This window comes from Liolophura sinensis, chromosome 8 (genome assembly GCF_032854445.1).
Source record: "Liolophura sinensis isolate JHLJ2023 chromosome 8, CUHK_Ljap_v2, whole genome shotgun sequence".
Lineage (NCBI taxonomy): Eukaryota > Metazoa > Mollusca > Polyplacophora > Chitonida > Chitonidae > Liolophura > Liolophura sinensis.
In genome coordinates, this window is record NC_088302.1 from 35,935,012 (window position 1) to 35,952,944 (window position 17,933).

Genomic DNA, 17,933 nt, shown 5'->3' on the forward strand with positions numbered 1-17,933 from the left:
GCCTGAAATGCTTCTTGAAGAAGAAGAGCTTAAATCAGTTTACAGAAGATATACTTCAGAAATACAAGAACATAAAGTAAATCCATCTATGTACTGACCATTCCCACGACCAGCAGGAAGTAGCGAGCATCAGGCTCCGTGTAACCGGGGACACTGTTCTCTTCAGTGGTGTGAGATCGTCGCGTGGGAAAGAGCTCGTGCCACAGCACCAAGTGCCGCACCTTGTACTCGGATGTGTATGCTAACACACAGTTGTACTTTAGGAACAGGTACACATCCTGGAAGTCTTCAGGTGGTAAATGATTGCAACATAAAAATCCCTACAGCAAGAAAAGAAAAAAACCACTGTCAATACCATTTCCACACCTACAACACAAGCAAACTTTAAAGTCCAACTGTTCATTTCATTTATCAGCAATATGACAGTATTCGTTTATTTATTTGATTGCTTTTTTGCGCCATACTCAAGAACATTTCATTTCATCGACAGCAGCCAGCATTACAGCGGGAGGGAACCAGGGGGAACCCCACAACCCTTTACAGGTTGCTGGAAGACCTTCTCATGTACCACCAGAGAGGAAGCCAGCATGAGCAATATGACCCTAAGATACTACGCATAATCTTTTACCATTAAACATTCCTTTAACAGTTTACTGATTCATAAGTGTAACTTTTACATAAATATGAGTTCTAAACTTAAAAAATGAAGCAACAAACCTTGTAAAATAAACAGCTTACCCATCATCGTGTATGTTCTTCTCATCTCTACTATTTCTTCATCCTGTGCATGGAATATATATAACAAATATATAACAAATCTATGAGCATGGAGACATGTTTTTTCTTGTTTGAATGTCAAATGTTACAATTAATAAATATATCATTCAAGTCATAAAACACAAGCTCATAAGCTCATTAACACTGGCAATGAAACAATGCAACTTTTTTACTTATTTTTATTCAAATTAAACTGGCAAGAGGTAGCAAATGGGTTTCATACTGTCCATTTTTAATGGTATTTTTTAATATTCTACAATGCATGTAACTTAAAAATAACAGTATATCAAGTAACTGTTGACTTACATCATCGGTAAATCTCCAGCTTCCAGTTCACTTAAAATATTATCATACTCCACCTACATGGAAAAATAATAACAATAACCATATTTACGATATTTATTTAATTGCTTGGTGTTTAATGTCACGCTCAATAATGGTTTACTTAAGCGTTGACCGCCACTTTTGGGTTTAGAAAACTATGGTGGCTCAAGTCAACAAAAAACATGGAATAAACAACAGGCCTTGACAAGTCAGTGTGACACATGATCAATGCCTGAATTTTTCCATATGATGGAAAGATGTTCATGCCAATATAAAAAAAATCAATTCGTATGCCGTGTCAGTGGAAGTCAAATACGCTATATACCATAAATTTCGTCCATGACTAACTTACCCATTTTTCCGGATTCTGAGAGTTCTATTAATTTTAGAAAGGTGTTTTGCAGTTTGCTTGGATCATGGGATGATATTCTAAGCGAAAAATCATAAGTTTTAGCAACAAAGTAATATGTTGTGACATTATTCATCTCTAAAATGCACTTTTGTGGGTGCAATTTTAGGTCATTTAGGGTACCTCTAACGAACTACATATAAAACTGGCCACTGAAACTGCTTACTGAAACCCAGGCCCCAGTAATAGTGAAGGAGTATAACTGACTGATATACTGTGACAAAGTGTATGGTCTGACCTTTGATTCATCTTCCAGCTGCAGCCAGCGCACCCCAGACAGGACGTCCAGGAAACTGCGGGACGTGCTGCTCGTAATTCAGCCCCAGCAGGTACATCTCCTGGCTCTGTAACATGCGGTGGAACAGCAACGAGAAGACCTGGTCACATTGGGGAAATTCTCACGATGTCGGAATGCACTGAGGGGAATAATCAGAGGAGATATGATGAATATAGGAAAGGTAAAACAAAAGTAAATGTGATGTAGCACCTTTAGCACGCTACACTGCATTTGTTTCTTTGATGATGTCACAGCGTAAACATCACGAAATGCTAAACCCCATGTGGCGTGATATTATCCAATGGGGGAATAATAAATTTATGTGAGGTATAATAAAAGAGATTAGGTCACATTTGAAATTTTCATTTCAAATGGTTACATGCATATGAAAATAGCCCACCGCATTTGAGAGTTAAAAACATCATACATCCCTAATAGCAGATAAACAATAATATGTTAAACGTTGATACCTGACAACAGAGCCGAAGGACACCTTCAGTATCCTGATGGTATCTGACAAGATATGGTTTAAATGATGTAACGGCACTCTGAAACAAACAGAAAGACAAAAAATACAAATATTAATGAACCAGTATCCTTCAAGCTAAAAACAACTCAAACATACATGTATTGCATTTGACAGTGAAAAAAAATAAAGAATAAACTCATGAAATGTAATCTGTATATTTATATTACAAGTATATATATCCACTAATACAGCAGTTTCAGGGGAAAAAATTTTATGCTGAAAATAGCGCCACAAAAGTCTTAGTCAAGTGTTACTTCAATAAATAATGTGTGAATATGCACTTAACCAATAACGGTACATTTCAACATACGCTGTTCTTATGATTTACATATTAATATAATACATAAAGGCAATTATATTTCTTTAAAGGTATTTATAATAGGTCAAGTGCTAGAAATCAAGATTTGGAAATTAGGATATGGTAGTTTGGTATTTTCAAATCATACCACACATCCTGAGAATACTTACACTTTGGCCGGCAAGGCCAGGACGAAGACATCTCGTCCTTCTTTGTGATAAGCAATATTGACTACATGGTTCTCCCATAGCACTGTGGAACTGACAATTACGCATAACATTAAAACATGAAATGAATGTTCTGTAAGTCTCAATACAAGAGTACACCAGTTCTGCTGTCTGGTAAGAGGACTTACAAACATGTGTACCCTAATTATATACATATATACCCTTTACAATATGCCTGAGTGAGTGAGTGAGTGAGTGAGTGAGTGAGTGCCTGGGGTTTAACGTCGTGCTTAACAAGTTTTCAGTTGTATAACGACGAAGGAATCCTTAGAGTGCACGTATTGTGCCTCCTTGTTGCAGGACGAATTTCCACTGCTCTTTTATCGAGTGCTGCTTCACTGAAGCAAGGAAGTCACAAGTTTTTCTATTAAGGTCTTAGTGTGACCCAACCAAGGATTGAGCCTGGATCTACCACCCCGAAGTGGACGCTCTACCATGTCTACCAACTAAGCTATCGAGGCCGGGTAGAATAAGCTTGAATGAACACTTTGCAAACATGCGAAAAGGTTGTAGAATGAAAGTAGTGTAGTTTTTACATGATTTAGGTAAAACACGTAGCCTGTATCGATTTGTATCACTACCTGACCTGCTTAAAATCAAACATGCTTGAAGCAGCATCTGATTCAGATCTACGGGAGTAAATGTAGATCTAACAGGGCTACTTGCAATTTAACCTCTTAGCAAGTTTGGGCCTCAAATGGTTGACTTGTTATTTCGGCTTCTGCATGTACATGTATTTCTATATCTGACTCTGCATTTCCAAACTGTTAGACATGTACCAACATCATCTACTAATATTATCAGTTTAAAAGCCACAATCTTCACTGTCACAACTTTCTTACCAAAACTGCACATGTACACGTAGTTTAATGCAAGTGCATATAATAATGAACATCAAAGCTGAATAACTGTAAGGATTCATGAATGTTTATTCTACTCTGTATTTAGTTTATGACAGGATCAAACATGTGTGATACAAATAATCTCTTCAGTCTTACTATCATGGGGTAAAAATGGCTTTTGAATATGCCCCAACAATGAAAAATAACACTTTTCAACCTTTCGTCTTTTCTGAGAAGAACTTTTTTTCCGTAATATTAGCTTAAAACATTGAACATTTAAAGATCACTGTTTAACAGAACTTTATGTTTCATGAATTCTTTAAACAGTCAGAGATGGACAAGAGAAAAGCAGGTTTTGTGACTTACTGTCTGGCCGAGTTATTGGTGACCTCTATCAGTATACTACAGAGTGTGAGGAACACTCCCCTCAGCTCAACCAGCTTACTGTCATGGCGCGGGAACTGGTACACAATGTCCTCCTGTAATTATCAGTCCGGTAATACATTGGTCATGATACTATAAATCTGACATACATGTAAAACACAGAAGGATTTCCAGGGAAGCAAATTCTGTAACTTACACAAGGAAGCAATTAATCAAACTTCACTAAAAACAAGTCTTAAATGGCACTATAAGGAGAAAGAATCAATCAGAATCAGGCAAAACACCTAACTTGAAAAATACTAAACTTTAGGAAAACTACAGTATATACATGTACTAGAGACGGAGCCTCTCTTGCTCGTCCAGAGATAGCATCACTTTTACCACATACAATGGTCTCCAACCAATGTGGTCATGGGTTCAAATCCTGCTCCTGCTGTTTGGCTATGGCACTGAGTCAGGAAGTTTGCCCGGTATTTTTCAATGGTCAATTATTTCCCCAGATTCGATCCGGTTTCCTTCATTAATATACCCTTATTACCACCATATAACTGAAATACACCTCTCACCTTACAACACTCTTCATTATGACATGCAATTCAATCTGACCACTCAAATGTATTACATAAATTAATTGTGATTTCAATAGATTCACGGAACAATACTGAAAACATATCAACACATAAAACATACAAACTTTTCCATGTTAAAGTCATGCAGGACCTCCAAATGCCAATGGGTTTCCGCCTGGGCTCTACCCAGTTTCCTCCCGCCATAATGCTGGCAGCCATTATACATGTGTAAGTGAAATATTTTTGAGTATGGCATAAAACACCAATAAAATAAATAAATAAATACTGTCATACAGTGAACAACACACTTACCTTGCTGGATAAGGATTCTGACTTGCTGTCCAGTGACAGGTAGAGTACAGCATGAGGTAGCTTCTGTAGGGAGGGACTGGAGAAGGGTGTTGCCTCCCCTAGTAATGCCTTCAACAAAGTGTGGTCACCAGGACTAGGTGTGGGCAGGGGAACGGGTTCCTGAGGCTGGACTGGACTAGGACCTACCACCACTGGTGACTGGAAGGTCAATTTTACCTGAACATGAAAAAAAAAAAAAAACACACACACATGATCATATTTTCAAAACAAAAAAAAAGTGATAATGCTGAAGAGCAATACACTACCTTCAGAAGATGTTTAAATTAAAACATATTCAACATACAATTCCTGTTACTCAGTCCACAGTATGTTCTCTTATTCAGTAGAAAGATAACAGAATGAGGTGCAGCAAAGGCGGATCACTCCATGCAGACATCACACGTCTGTCTCCTCCCAGTATTGGCAACACATGAATATGTATCTCAAGTTAAATCACTTAAATTCTTCTTGCAGCCTGAAAAACCAAATTGTTGACATTGTGGACATCTTGTAACTGCCAGATAACTCAAGGGCTCATTCAGCTAAATAGCTGGTCTTGCCGCAGACGACCAGTCTCTCAGCTATATGAAAGGTGTCGCATGTACCCATGCATAAGGCACAGCTGCCTGACTTTTCTGGTCAAATGAATGGATTTATTCCAATAATGCCATGACACTATACTCTACTTCACAGCATATACTCAAACACAGTTCTTACAGAATATCATATCACTTATATGACAAAAGGTCTATCAGTAGTTAGGCTGCAGTTTAAAGGCTTTGTCATACAAATGGAGAAGGGCCATTTATATGCAATATCTTGCAAGTCCAAAACAATGCTAAGCTGGAATTATGGTAAATACTTTTATATTTACATGCATTTATAACATTCCACAAGAAATGCTACTGATATGCTGTAATACTGTACACAATTGCAAAATTCAATCAAACCAACCCAAAGCATTCCAGGCTCTTGATTAATACATGAAGCTTCACACAAACAATCAGCACCCCTGGGTTATGCCCGGTTTCCACCCACCATAATGCTGGCCACCATTGTATAAGTGAAATATTCTTGAGTACGGCGTAAAACACCAATCAAATAAATAAATAAATCAAATAATCAGCAAATCTATGTAACCCCAAACACCTGGATAAGGAACTGCACAGTATTTCTCTATGCATACTTACACAAGAATGCCAGGGACACAAAGTAAACATGAGATTTCAGCATTTGCTCTGCCCAGATGATTTCTGTCAACTTACTTGTGACCGACAGATATCTGGTAATGTATCAGATCATCTGCAGGACCCATTTAAAGCCTACTGTTAAAAGCTTTTGAACGGTCTTGCCAAAATTAGCACTCTCAATACAACAGATTTTACATTACAAGAATATAAAACATACCTGAGACGGTCTGGAAATAGAGCGTAACACATTATCTAAGTTATTCCATGAGACCGCGACATCAGCCACACATAACAGCATGTCACCTGTTGTCAGAAAGAACAATAAAACTTGATTTATTAACAGGGCAGTGCACACGTTTGCCAAACGAGAGAGACCAGTTGACGTGACATACAAATGTAGTTATTAACAAGTGCTAAACAATGGCCACATTAAATTATCACTGTACAAGATGACAGCCAACAATTAAACAACCCCTACCTACACCAGCATTTACATGTTTTTGTAACTAATAACAGATATCTAAGGATGTATATAGTCTATTAATTTTAACACCTCGGTGCACATGTACATTAACACCTTATTAGCTAAAATTTATTTGATCGTTGTTCAAGCCAAATGGGTACTCAAGTTTTAGGTGAGTTTAAAGGGGGCAGGAAACCAGAGTAGACGGAGTAAACCAATTTATTAGATTACATTAGAGTAGATGGTCCTTGGTAGAAAACTTTTGCAACGGATGACACACAGATTCTCAGTCACATACATGCAGCAAACTTGGAAAGTATACCACAATGTTGATCTCCATGAACTTCGTGTAAAACCACATAGATGTACATATCCTGATTTAGTTTGAGAAATATCAAGCATTCCCAGTCTGAAGCTGGGAGAAATATAAAACCTTGTGTGTTCCAGGCCTTGAAAAACAAGCATCTGAAAGCGGATATACCAGAGATTTTGGGCAAAAAGTCTTTCAGCGTATATCAAATTGAACTTTTCCTATTTTTTTAGACCAGCGCAAATAACTACCTTTCCACAAAATATCAACCATTCCTGTGTATGTGTTATTTTTCAAAATCGGTAATAAAGATCCTAAAATGTATAAAGTGTATAACAAACCCGGGTTGGTTCATACTAAAGACTTTAAAAATGGTACTTGCTGCTGCCTCATTGGGTGGTCAGCAGTAAGAGGTTAAAGTAAGGAAACATTGACTGGTTGGTCCGATGTCAGTATGATGTAACTAGGTGACGTGTCATGTCTAGTGTCTTCGGCATGATGCTTCAGTGGCGGCAGCACTTTAGCAGCATGGACTTGCCCTGCCACAAGAAGACATAATATATGTACATGCACCTAATGACTCCTCGTCGTTATACGACTGAAAAATTTGTTAAGTATGACGTTAAACCCTAAGGCGCATACATCTGCTACGCATACATTCATACATATGAAGTGTATAACATTATATTTTATAACCTTTTTTTCAAACATTAGAATCAGTTTACTCCTATGCATAGTACAGTTACAAGTCTGATATTTACTGAAAAGCAATAATTTGAGCTACATACAGAAAATTTAATTGGGTTTTCAACTTTGGATGTCATTTACAAGTACTAGTACCTATACGTATTTAAATAATTTCAAACCAAACACAAAAATACATGTATGTTCATGAATAAGAAGCTAATCAAATTAGATGCTGAAGTCTATTTTCAACTTTTTCTGACATTTAACATGTTTAAAGTTTTATTCCACATGAAGCACACTGATCCTAATTCACTGTTGAGGCCTACTTTGAACAAGGTCAAGATCAGAAATTTTTTAAAACAAGTAGATCTCCAAAATAAATTTAACCGAAAAAGTTTTAAAAGTATATGAGTTTAACAGTCTTTTCCCAAAGTCACTGACATACATTGTACATGTAGCAGATAGGCAAACTCAGTACAGTTATACGTACAAAGCCTCGAGGAAAATGTACATGTAGATGAACTAAATTAAAACTATTCTGTTTAACTTTAATCACTGTCCTCTTTCAACTCTATACATGTGCTGAATCTTTATTTGTTCTACACTGAAGCCACACAGCCATAATTACAAACAGTGTCACCTTCAAAGTTTACAATATCAAAAAACATACCGTTTCTGAATTACAATAGCATCTTTAAATATCCAGCATGCATGCACTGCATTTTCACCAGCCTTTCATATCCTAATTTATGATGATATCATAACCAGTAGCTAATTAGTGTTTGTTGTTTTCTTTGTTTCACCTGGTCTTACAAGCCCATAAAAAAAATAATCAACAATGCAGTATGTATTTTAGATAAGTTATCTTGAAAAATGCTAATTCCTATTGATTTATATCATTTGAAAAAGTTTATAAATACACAAGAATAGCAAACTATGCTCTTTATATGCATTCCAAACCACAGGTCAACAACATACATGCATATGCTAACTCAGCAATATCAGGTTTAGAATCAGCAAATTAATCTACCACAAGAATCAACAATTTTCATACATAAAATGACACATTTTACAAGACGAGCTTCATCTTACATAATGAGCAGGCCCGCTTTCATGCTGTTATAAGAAGCTACTTGCAATGTTATCAGAATACATGTATACGTATGTAAAAAACACTTTAAACAACTATATATACTACCATATGCTTAGCGCCACATGCACAATTCCAAACACTATTCAATTAGCCCTTCACACAAAAGAAACTTTTTTGGCACAGATTTCTTTCTTTATTTATTAGATTGGTGTTTTACATGTACCATACTCAAGAATATTTCAGTTTTACGGCGATGTTCACCATTATGGTGGGAGGAAACCTGGCAGGGCCACAGACTGGTTGATGTTCTGATATACATGTATCTTGTATGACAATGTGGCCCACACCGTAACACCAGCGTATACCCAATCTGTATTTAAAACGCAGCCTGACAGCGGGATTTTTTAATTCTGCTGATGTGTGTAACATAACACCTGGCCCGAAGTGCTCCTCATGAAGCACAATGATTATCTCCCTTGCAGGATCTACACTATTGTAGGCCTAAAGGTTGTTTCTGCTCCAGAGCAAATGGATATGATTAAAAGAACAGCTATACGTGTACAAGATCTACACTGTATGTCACATGTACAAGTACAGCCACACAGTCATGACCAACTGTACAGATTTATTAGGCCACACAGCCTTTATGAACCACATCAGTAGTGATTTTCTAACTCCTCGGCACGGAAGATGTCCAATTCATATGTGCCAAGGATTACAAATACTTTAATTCATTTAAATATGTATTTGATTCTTGTTTCACCTTCATACCCAAGAATTTTTCCCTAATATGATGGCAGTCAGCATTATGGGTGGAGGACACTAAAATGCCAGGGCAAAACCCATTGACTTTTGGCAAGTTTCTGACAAGCTTTTTCACATGTAACATACAGATATTCAAACCATATTAGTGGAAGACAAGGTCTTCAACGAACATAACACTACTTACACACACATTTATTTAGCTCTAAAATGTACTTCTTTGAGCATTCCATAATTTAACCTCTTACCTCTGTATATCTGACGAGATTTCTCAGCCTCGCTGCCAGTCACCACACCCTGAACAATCAGTTTCCTGTCCCTCTTAACCCTGGAATAGTCCTCCAGCCCTCCATTAGGGACACGTGGTCTGTATTGACATAGTATAATCCCAAACAACTTTTCACAATACATCACACCATTATCCTCATTGCTAACACCTTGGCAGTTTCTCGGGTTTGCCATAATGAGCACTTCTTTCTGTTTCTTTGGCTTACTGACCACATTGTGATGGTTATAACCGTTTCTATCTGACAATGTTGTTCTTTCGGGTAAATTAGCGAGATTCCTGTTTGTCGGGTGGTGGTTGTTTTCGGTGGGAATTGCTGAGCCATTTGTGTGGGAGTGCTTCCTGCCATTATCTGGGGTGTGGTTGGACTGGTGAGACACACCTGGGCTATCCTCTGACTCCAGGTAAAACAGTTCCCCCCTCAGGTCTATGTACTGCTGCCACACAGGCTCCAAGGTGCTGCCACAAGAAAACATAATGGGAAAATTAGACCAGAACAGCACAGAATAAAAAGTACTTGGATTTTCCTCAACTCTTCCACCTTAGTTCTCCTCGCTAATAAAATTAGTTCTATCCTTGTTAACCTCACCAGAGCTACATATATTCACTGTTGCTGTATTGTTTAAAAAAATTGAAAAATAACAAAAGTGTGTGCTTATAGCAAAGAGACGGGAGAACAAACAAGGACTGCTGAGTTCATGCAATGAAACAGGTGCTCCGTGCATATAGCGAATTATATCATGAGGGCAATATTATATAATAAGATGCAATGTACGTCTAGACTGAAGTCAGCATAGGGAGACGATTTTGATTCCCACATCCGCAGCATTTCAATCAGCTGAATAACATAAACCTGATACAACAGGTTGCAGGAGCTTTTCTTTATTTACTGCAAAAAAATCCTTTCCCTTAGATTGGCCTTGTATCCTGTTTTTCAGCTACAAAATCAATATATATCTCAGGATAAGTTCAATAAATCAACACAGCATCTTTTTAGCAGACAAATATGCCAGCAAAGTTAACATCCTCTCAAAAAACATATTCTATTATTTGAGCAAAACACACATGATTTGACCAGCTATTTAATTGTATACTTAAAAAAAAAAGAAAACAAATAAAGTTTGAATATGAACGTTTGTGAACTTTTTTTTACAATAAAAAATATCTGTAATTGCCCAATACACGAATTGATTTTCTCATTTTTTCCAAATTCCTTTTCTGACAAGGTAGTGTCTGATGTCACTACATCCTGATTCATACTTTGTCTGTCAGCAGGGTATGCTTGTAAATGTACATGTATGTTTATATAGCTCTATAAAAAGCCTGCAATTTACTTAAAAAGGAAAGATAACAAATATGCCATACAATGTTTATGGCTCTGAAAATATAATCACTGCTTTGTTGGTGACATATATACAGCATGATTAAAAAACAGCAAATGCACATATTGCAATACAATGTCCATAAACTGCATAAAGTTCATATTCACATTTTGAGTGAAGTAACATGGTTGTGGGGATCTGATATGATAATTTCCCAGGCCATTACCCCTACAATACCTACTATCACATGCCCTAAGGGGCACTAGGGAAAAGGTTATACACAATTGTTCTGTCAGAAAGAATACTATTAAAACATTTTAACTTTTCAAGGTCAATACAAATAAATGCACACACACACACTTCCTTTGTCTTGCCTAAGACAGCATACACTTTCATTTATTCTGAAACTTTTTGGAAGGGTGTGGTGGTGGGATAACTCCTCTACATCACAATCAATTGTATTATCACTGATGTCGCTGATATCACTCAGATAATACAGGCATACACATGTACCTTACGTAGAAATATACGCTATTGTCTTAAGCATTTGATTACCAGGGTAACAGGTTCGAAATACACAGTAACATGGTAGGATATCTGACAATCACAAGGCTACTTACACATATATAATATTATGAACACCTGGCTGGACGTCTACACATGTAATAGTATTTATAAAATATGTTTACCCCCATTTTTAATGAGAAGAATAAGATACTCTTGCAGAGAATATTTGCCTTGCAGAGAAATGTCACTTTAATAGAGTATGTGATACTCTCACAATTGGAAAAACATGAATGCACAAATGTTTTTCATTATTTTACTACACGCTATTGCTCAGTTGGAGATACACATCACTTGTCAACACAAACAGAGTTCAGATATTGTACTGTGATCGTCTATAAACAGCTTTAGACTGAGTATGACTGAGCAGAGGATTCTGTCATGCTTCATTCACACCTGGTGCACATAAATAAATCTGACATGAATATCTAACAAGTGACATGGTTAATAGCACATGAATGATGCATTTATAATGATTAATGCCTGGATGAATTATTTATACTTGTGCACTACAGTAGAATGACCACTACAGCTAGGGGTGGATAAACATACTCTAACACACAATACCAGTCAGCACCACTGTAGTCACAGATGAAAGAGGTACAGTAATAGTGTTCAAAAAAAAGAATACAGAATTGCTTTGTGTTCATTTTTGTTTCATGCTCATGACCTGGTAATAAAAACTAAGCAAAAGAAAACACACACAAAATGGCAGATACTGTATTAATCTCCCTCAGTGTTAAAACTGTGTTCCCCTCAGTTTGACCTCAATGACCAAAACAACACAAGTCTTTATTGCCATAATAAACATTCATTTACCAAATGACAATGGTAAAATTACCACCATGTTACCACTATGGATTGGAAGACCATTCACATTTACCTGTTTATACATTTGTCTACTGTTTATTATGACAACATCACAAAAACTTTCCAGATGAATTCCTTTTATGGGAAACAAGACAAGTGGGCCAAGAAAAATCAATCTGGTGAGAATCAGGATCGACAAACAAAGATTTTTAAAGAGTATTTATATTAATACAGGGATAAAGGAAGCACTTGCATTGTCTGGTTGCCCTCTTTATCCTAGTATAAGATTTACCTGTGTTATGTTTTATGTGTTGCTTGATATCCAGAGCCTTTTTGATGTACCTTGTGAATTATCAATTTATTGACTTATTTATCTGATTGTTGTTTAACACCATACTCAATATTTTTCACAATCATATAAACTTTACACTTTTTTTGCCTGCTTGGGATTCAACACATTTTAGTTAAAACGGGACAGTCTGAGTGTTGTGTGACATGCGTGTACACTGTATTTATGTTATTGCATCCAATAGAGTGCCTCGCCAAAAGACACCAGACAGTCAACATGGTACTTGACCCATCTTGCCCGGCAAGGAAGTACAAAATAGGACTGTCATTAAAAAATTCTTTGATAGGTTTAACCCAACCCTATCAGAAAATACAGGATGAGTCAGTAGGGATTTTTTTTCCTACGGTTACTGAAAAAATATTGAATAATAAAGAAACTTTGAGAGAAAAATGAAAAAAATCTATCAAAAGCTCAATATAAGGGTAGGGTCGTTTTTTAGAGGATCAGTCGGGTTACCACAAACAAACATTTTTTTAATGATGGCACAACAAGACGGTGCTATCAGACATACCTGTCTGCATTTAAAACATAGTACACGTATATGTAAGTAATATGTATGATCATACCAGTGCTTGCCACCCTTTGCTATTATATACATTTTCTCCTCTAAAACAACAATATACTGATAATACACGTTCATTATCATCTCCTAAAAAAATAGAGAAAGAAAAAGACACTACACCAAACATCATCACCAGATCAACAGTTCATGATATGCATCAATGAATGCTGAGTCTGACACAGTGGATACTTGTACATGTATGAATGGACAGTGACACTCATGGATGTACAATCTATGACCTTTGGTGACCTCAGTCAGGACCAAATTATACTGTACTGGCTAAAGGCATATATTCTCACCATCACTGATTCATAAATATTGTACACCAAAAACAAATGAATTCAAATAACTACAGAAAGTACAACAAAACAAAATCATTCTCCACCAGTAACACCCTGCCAGGCACACCTGTGCATGTGTACTTTCATTGGTAAGTCAATATCTGATATTTACCATACAAACACAAGTATTACATATATATGCAATGTACATGTGTAAGTACAGACATACCAAGTCTCTGTAAAATCCTTTTGTATCAGACTAGAATTTGGGCAATGTTTTAAACGTAGTACATGATAACCTTCTTTGTTTTCTTCATTCTTTGTTGTCATCTGAGCACTTTCTGCTCCACATTTAATCCTATATGCTGGATGTAGTTTAATCACATTTCAATAAAAAATACTCTCATGATGGGAAGGTTATTGTATATAATGTTTCATGAATTTGTTATAGGTTAAGATGTATGTCTATTATGAAGGTTTTATATTTCCCTACTTGAAACAGAAGCTAAAGCTCAGCCAGAGAATAAAAACTTGGGTAATAAAGGTACGACCTCGATCGGCTATTTTCTAGGCCACGTGGACCTGAGTTTCCATGATGATGGCCAAAATTAACGAGGTGTACTGAGAGCCTCAACATATTCAAGAAGGGCATGTCTTCCGGATTCTAAACGGAGCATGCTCTGATGTTGGTTTGGGTCCTGATGTTGGCTGAACAAAATTTTCTTTTGCCAAACCTAACGTGAGAGCAATCTCGGGCTAACATACAACATGTCACATGCTATACACAGCAGCCCAAGCTTTACAACTTCCAACTGATAATTTAGAATTTTGACACCGGTACTTGGAGACAATATATAAGTTGGTACGTTATTGGTGGAAAAAACTAATCTCAAATACACGCACAAGAAGAATAAATAAATAAAATAAAATAAAATAAATAAATAGGCCTAGGCCTAACAAATAAAAATAAAAAAGATTGCATATTTCTCAACAGATGTTCAGAAAATCTATGACACCTTTAAGCTGTCAAATATGTTTATGGCATGGACACATAAATATTCTACGTATAAACCTACTCACTCTTCATTTTCGTCATCTGTTGTTATCGATTTCGAACTGGAACTACTCGGACCAAAACAAATTTCGGTCACATAAGGTGCGTCTCCCGCCAATTCATCCACATTACAAATGTCAGGTCGATCTAACGACTTCGGTGGCTCGTAGAAAGGATTTATGCTCGGTAAATGAGCCATACTTTCACCACCACAAACTTTTTTTCAGCCGCATTTTTGAGGTGGGGTTGAACTTTTGTTAAACCGCCATATTGTTTATATCCGGGCCTCGGAAGTACTGTCAAATAGAGCGAGTTTACCTCCGATGTAGAAGAGCGGTGAGTGCGGGCATGATGAAAGCACGTGGGCGACAGCTAGAATGGCATTTGTTTTGAAATTTGCTAAAACTATCCGAAACAATTGGAAGAAATCATGTTTCTTCGCAGCTGTATCTATTTACGGTGTGAAATATGCAAGAGATAGTCACGAAGAGGAACAGATTAGACGTGTGTATTGCGAGGAAGCAAGACAGTATGGTCATGAGCATATCACATTAACACAGAGACCTAAGAAAATATACGTGTTTTTAAATCCCGCGGCACATGGGAACAAGGGAAGAAAGTTGTTTGAAAAAAATGCAGCACCTCTGCTTCACCTGGCCGGACTAGAAGTTGTCCTTGTGAAGACTGAGTATGAAAGTCAGGCCAAGGAATTCATGAGTGTCATTGAAGTGGAGGATGCACATTCCATTGTTGTAGCTGGAGGCGATGGCACGCTATCAGAAGTTGTGACTGGCATTCTCAGAAAAGGAAACCGAAAATTCGAAAAATCTGTTCCCATAGGAATCATACCTTTAGGTAACACCAACCGATTTGCCAGAAAATGGTTTAGATATGGCATGGAAAAGAATACAGTTCAGGCCATTGCTGATTCGGCCATGGCTGTAATTAAGGGCAGAATAAGACCAGTTGATGTTTTGTCGATAAAAGGTGATGATGGCAAGGCAACATATGCATTGTCAGGGCTTGAAATCGGCGCCTATAGAGATGCTGTTGCCAGAAAGAACAAATATTGGTATTTCGGCCCTCTAAAATACCGTTGGACATATGTAAGAACGATCATGAAGGATTGGCCTCCAACCATCAAAGGAAAGCTACAGTATATCCCATCTAATGCAGAAATTACTTCCAGGTCAAAGAAATTGGAAAGCAGCAAACAAGAAACTGCTGAGTCATCCGAAAGATGGAGCTGGTGGAATTTGTTTTATCGCTCTCGGCCTGCTCCAACAGAAGTTTATGAAGATGACAGGGAAGATGATGATGCGTTCGATTCTGAGGCTGAAATAAGCCGAGATATAGACACAGTCGAGTTTACTCTCATGTCTGGGCTTTATTATGAGAAATCAGCAGAAAGTGAGTGTCCAGCTGTCAAACATGTTGATGTTGGTATAGGTCCATCCTTCCCAAGCCGAACTGAGTTGCTTCAGGAAGGATGGAGAAGGATTAACTCAGACACTCTCTTACTTGGGACAGAGACAAATGAACATCTGTCTGCTAGGAAAATAAGATTTTCTCCCGAACTGACTGAGGGGGAAGAGCTTTGGTTCACCATTGATGGTGAACATTATGAAGCCAAACCTATTGAAGTTAGTGTGCTGAAAAACAGACTAAATTTTTACTGTTCAAACGAAGCACCCTCAGGTTGATGTCAACATGAATGAAGTTAAAGTCTGTATCATTATTTTTGTTAAGTTCATTGTATGAAATTGCGGTTACAGTGGGCTTTCATTATTTTTCTGAGTAGAAGGCAACCCTGAAAAGTGGCCAGCTACCTAAGGGAGAACTAAATAAGGTTAACTAGGACTTTGGTGCAAGAAGGTGGCTACCTTATCAAAATCTTATCTGGGCTACCACCGCATTTGTATGCAAAGGGAGACAACTTGACATTGATACTCCTTACAAAGCTGGATATAATGATTACAACCTGTATAACAGTTACAGAGACCACACAGTGTACATTCATGTTGTGCTGAATTCCATTGGCATGTGTGTGGCTTTACATCAGCAGGGTTATAAAGCACGTGGTGAAGGCTGGCTGTTCTGTCTGGACCATAAAATTAGATGTGACTGTCAGAATAGGAGTCCAGTTGATCTGAAAAATGGATAGTGCTACTCACAAAGGATAGTGTGACGGTACAGCTCCATTGAGGTTTGGGTTTTGGCTCAGTTGGTTGGCGCGCTAGCGCAGCGTAATGACCCAGGGGTCTTTTTACCAATGCGATCGCTGTGAGTTTCAAGTCCAGCTCATGCTGGCTTCCTCTCCGGCCGTAAGTGGGAAGGTCTTCCAGCAATGTGCAGATGGTCGTATGTTTCCCCCAGGCTCTGCCAACTTTCCACCCACCATAATGGTGACCCCTGTCGTACAAGTGAAATATTCTTGAGTACAGTGTAAAACACCAATCAAATAAATACATAAATCGATTGAGGTTTGAACCAATGACCGTTTTTACCTAAGCCTGCATTTCTAGCACTAGAAAAAAAAAAAACTTGTGTTGACATGATTGTAGATTGCCTGGCCCCTGGATCACGATGCGATCTTAGATTCCAGTCAAAATTTCATTCATTAAACATGGCTTTTTCCTTTTACTTATTTTAGCTGAAATTTGTTTTACAATAGCTTACCCAGAATTTATGTCTAGAAATTATGACATCGTTACATAAGAAATAACAATTTTATAGTACTTCGTGTTCCTGGGGCCAGCACATCTTTAATAACATGTTACAGTAGTATTAGCTGGCATATAAGAAGTACTTACATAAGAGTGTAAGGACCCAAGCTAAGAAGTTTTTACATGTTTTGGATTGTAACTAAGCTGTGCTGAGGTGCAGGATCAGCCTTTCATAGATTATCCTTCGAGATCAGTTTTGTTCCAACATATACTGTGGTCAATAAAGTGTGATTCAGAAAACCTAACAGTGGATTAATGAGTTCAGTATCTGACTCCTACTGGTTGGACCAAAGTTAGGATGGGAGTAATGTGAAATCCTGGATTGAACCACTGGATTTTACTGCTTTGAACCAAACTACAACCGCAATGGCTACAAAATAATGTGCAGTTGCACGAAATAGTTATTGGCTATAAGCACAGTTGCAAAAGCTAATATGTTTACAAAGTATTAATGGATGCTCAGGGGTAACAGTCTTGCTAAGTCCAG

General features: G+C 37.4%; 2 protein-coding genes across 2 annotated transcripts in view; one reads left to right on the forward strand and one right to left on the reverse strand.

Moving 5' to 3' along the window:
- LOC135473471 (protein inturned-like) overlaps window positions 1-14,966 on the reverse strand; it is a 27,792-nt gene extending 12,826 nt beyond the window's left edge. Inside the window, exons 1-9 of the mRNA XM_064753322.1 lie at window positions 14,747-14,966; window positions 9,741-10,237; window positions 6,395-6,480; window positions 4,949-5,164; window positions 4,050-4,162; window positions 2,785-2,874; window positions 2,258-2,335; window positions 1,749-1,815; window positions 99-320 (exon numbers count right to left, since the gene is read on the reverse strand). Coding sequence (XP_064609392.1) covers window positions 99-320; window positions 1,749-1,815; window positions 2,258-2,335; window positions 2,785-2,874; window positions 4,050-4,162; window positions 4,949-5,164; window positions 6,395-6,480; window positions 9,741-10,237; window positions 14,747-14,919 — 1,542 coding nt within the window. The 5' untranslated portion in view covers window positions 14,920-14,966. The remainder of the gene's footprint in view (window positions 1-98; window positions 321-1,748; window positions 1,816-2,257; window positions 2,336-2,784; window positions 2,875-4,049; window positions 4,163-4,948; window positions 5,165-6,394; window positions 6,481-9,740; window positions 10,238-14,746) is intronic.
- Window positions 14,967-15,095: 129 nt separating this feature from the next.
- LOC135473815 (acylglycerol kinase, mitochondrial-like) lies at window positions 15,096-16,930 on the forward strand. Its single transcript, XM_064753723.1, has one exon. The coding sequence runs from the start codon at window positions 15,098-15,100 to the stop codon at window positions 16,421-16,423; it is 1,326 nt and encodes a 441-aa protein (XP_064609793.1). The 5' UTR covers window positions 15,096-15,097; the 3' UTR covers window positions 16,424-16,930.
- Window positions 16,931-17,933: the final 1,003 nt, after the last annotated feature.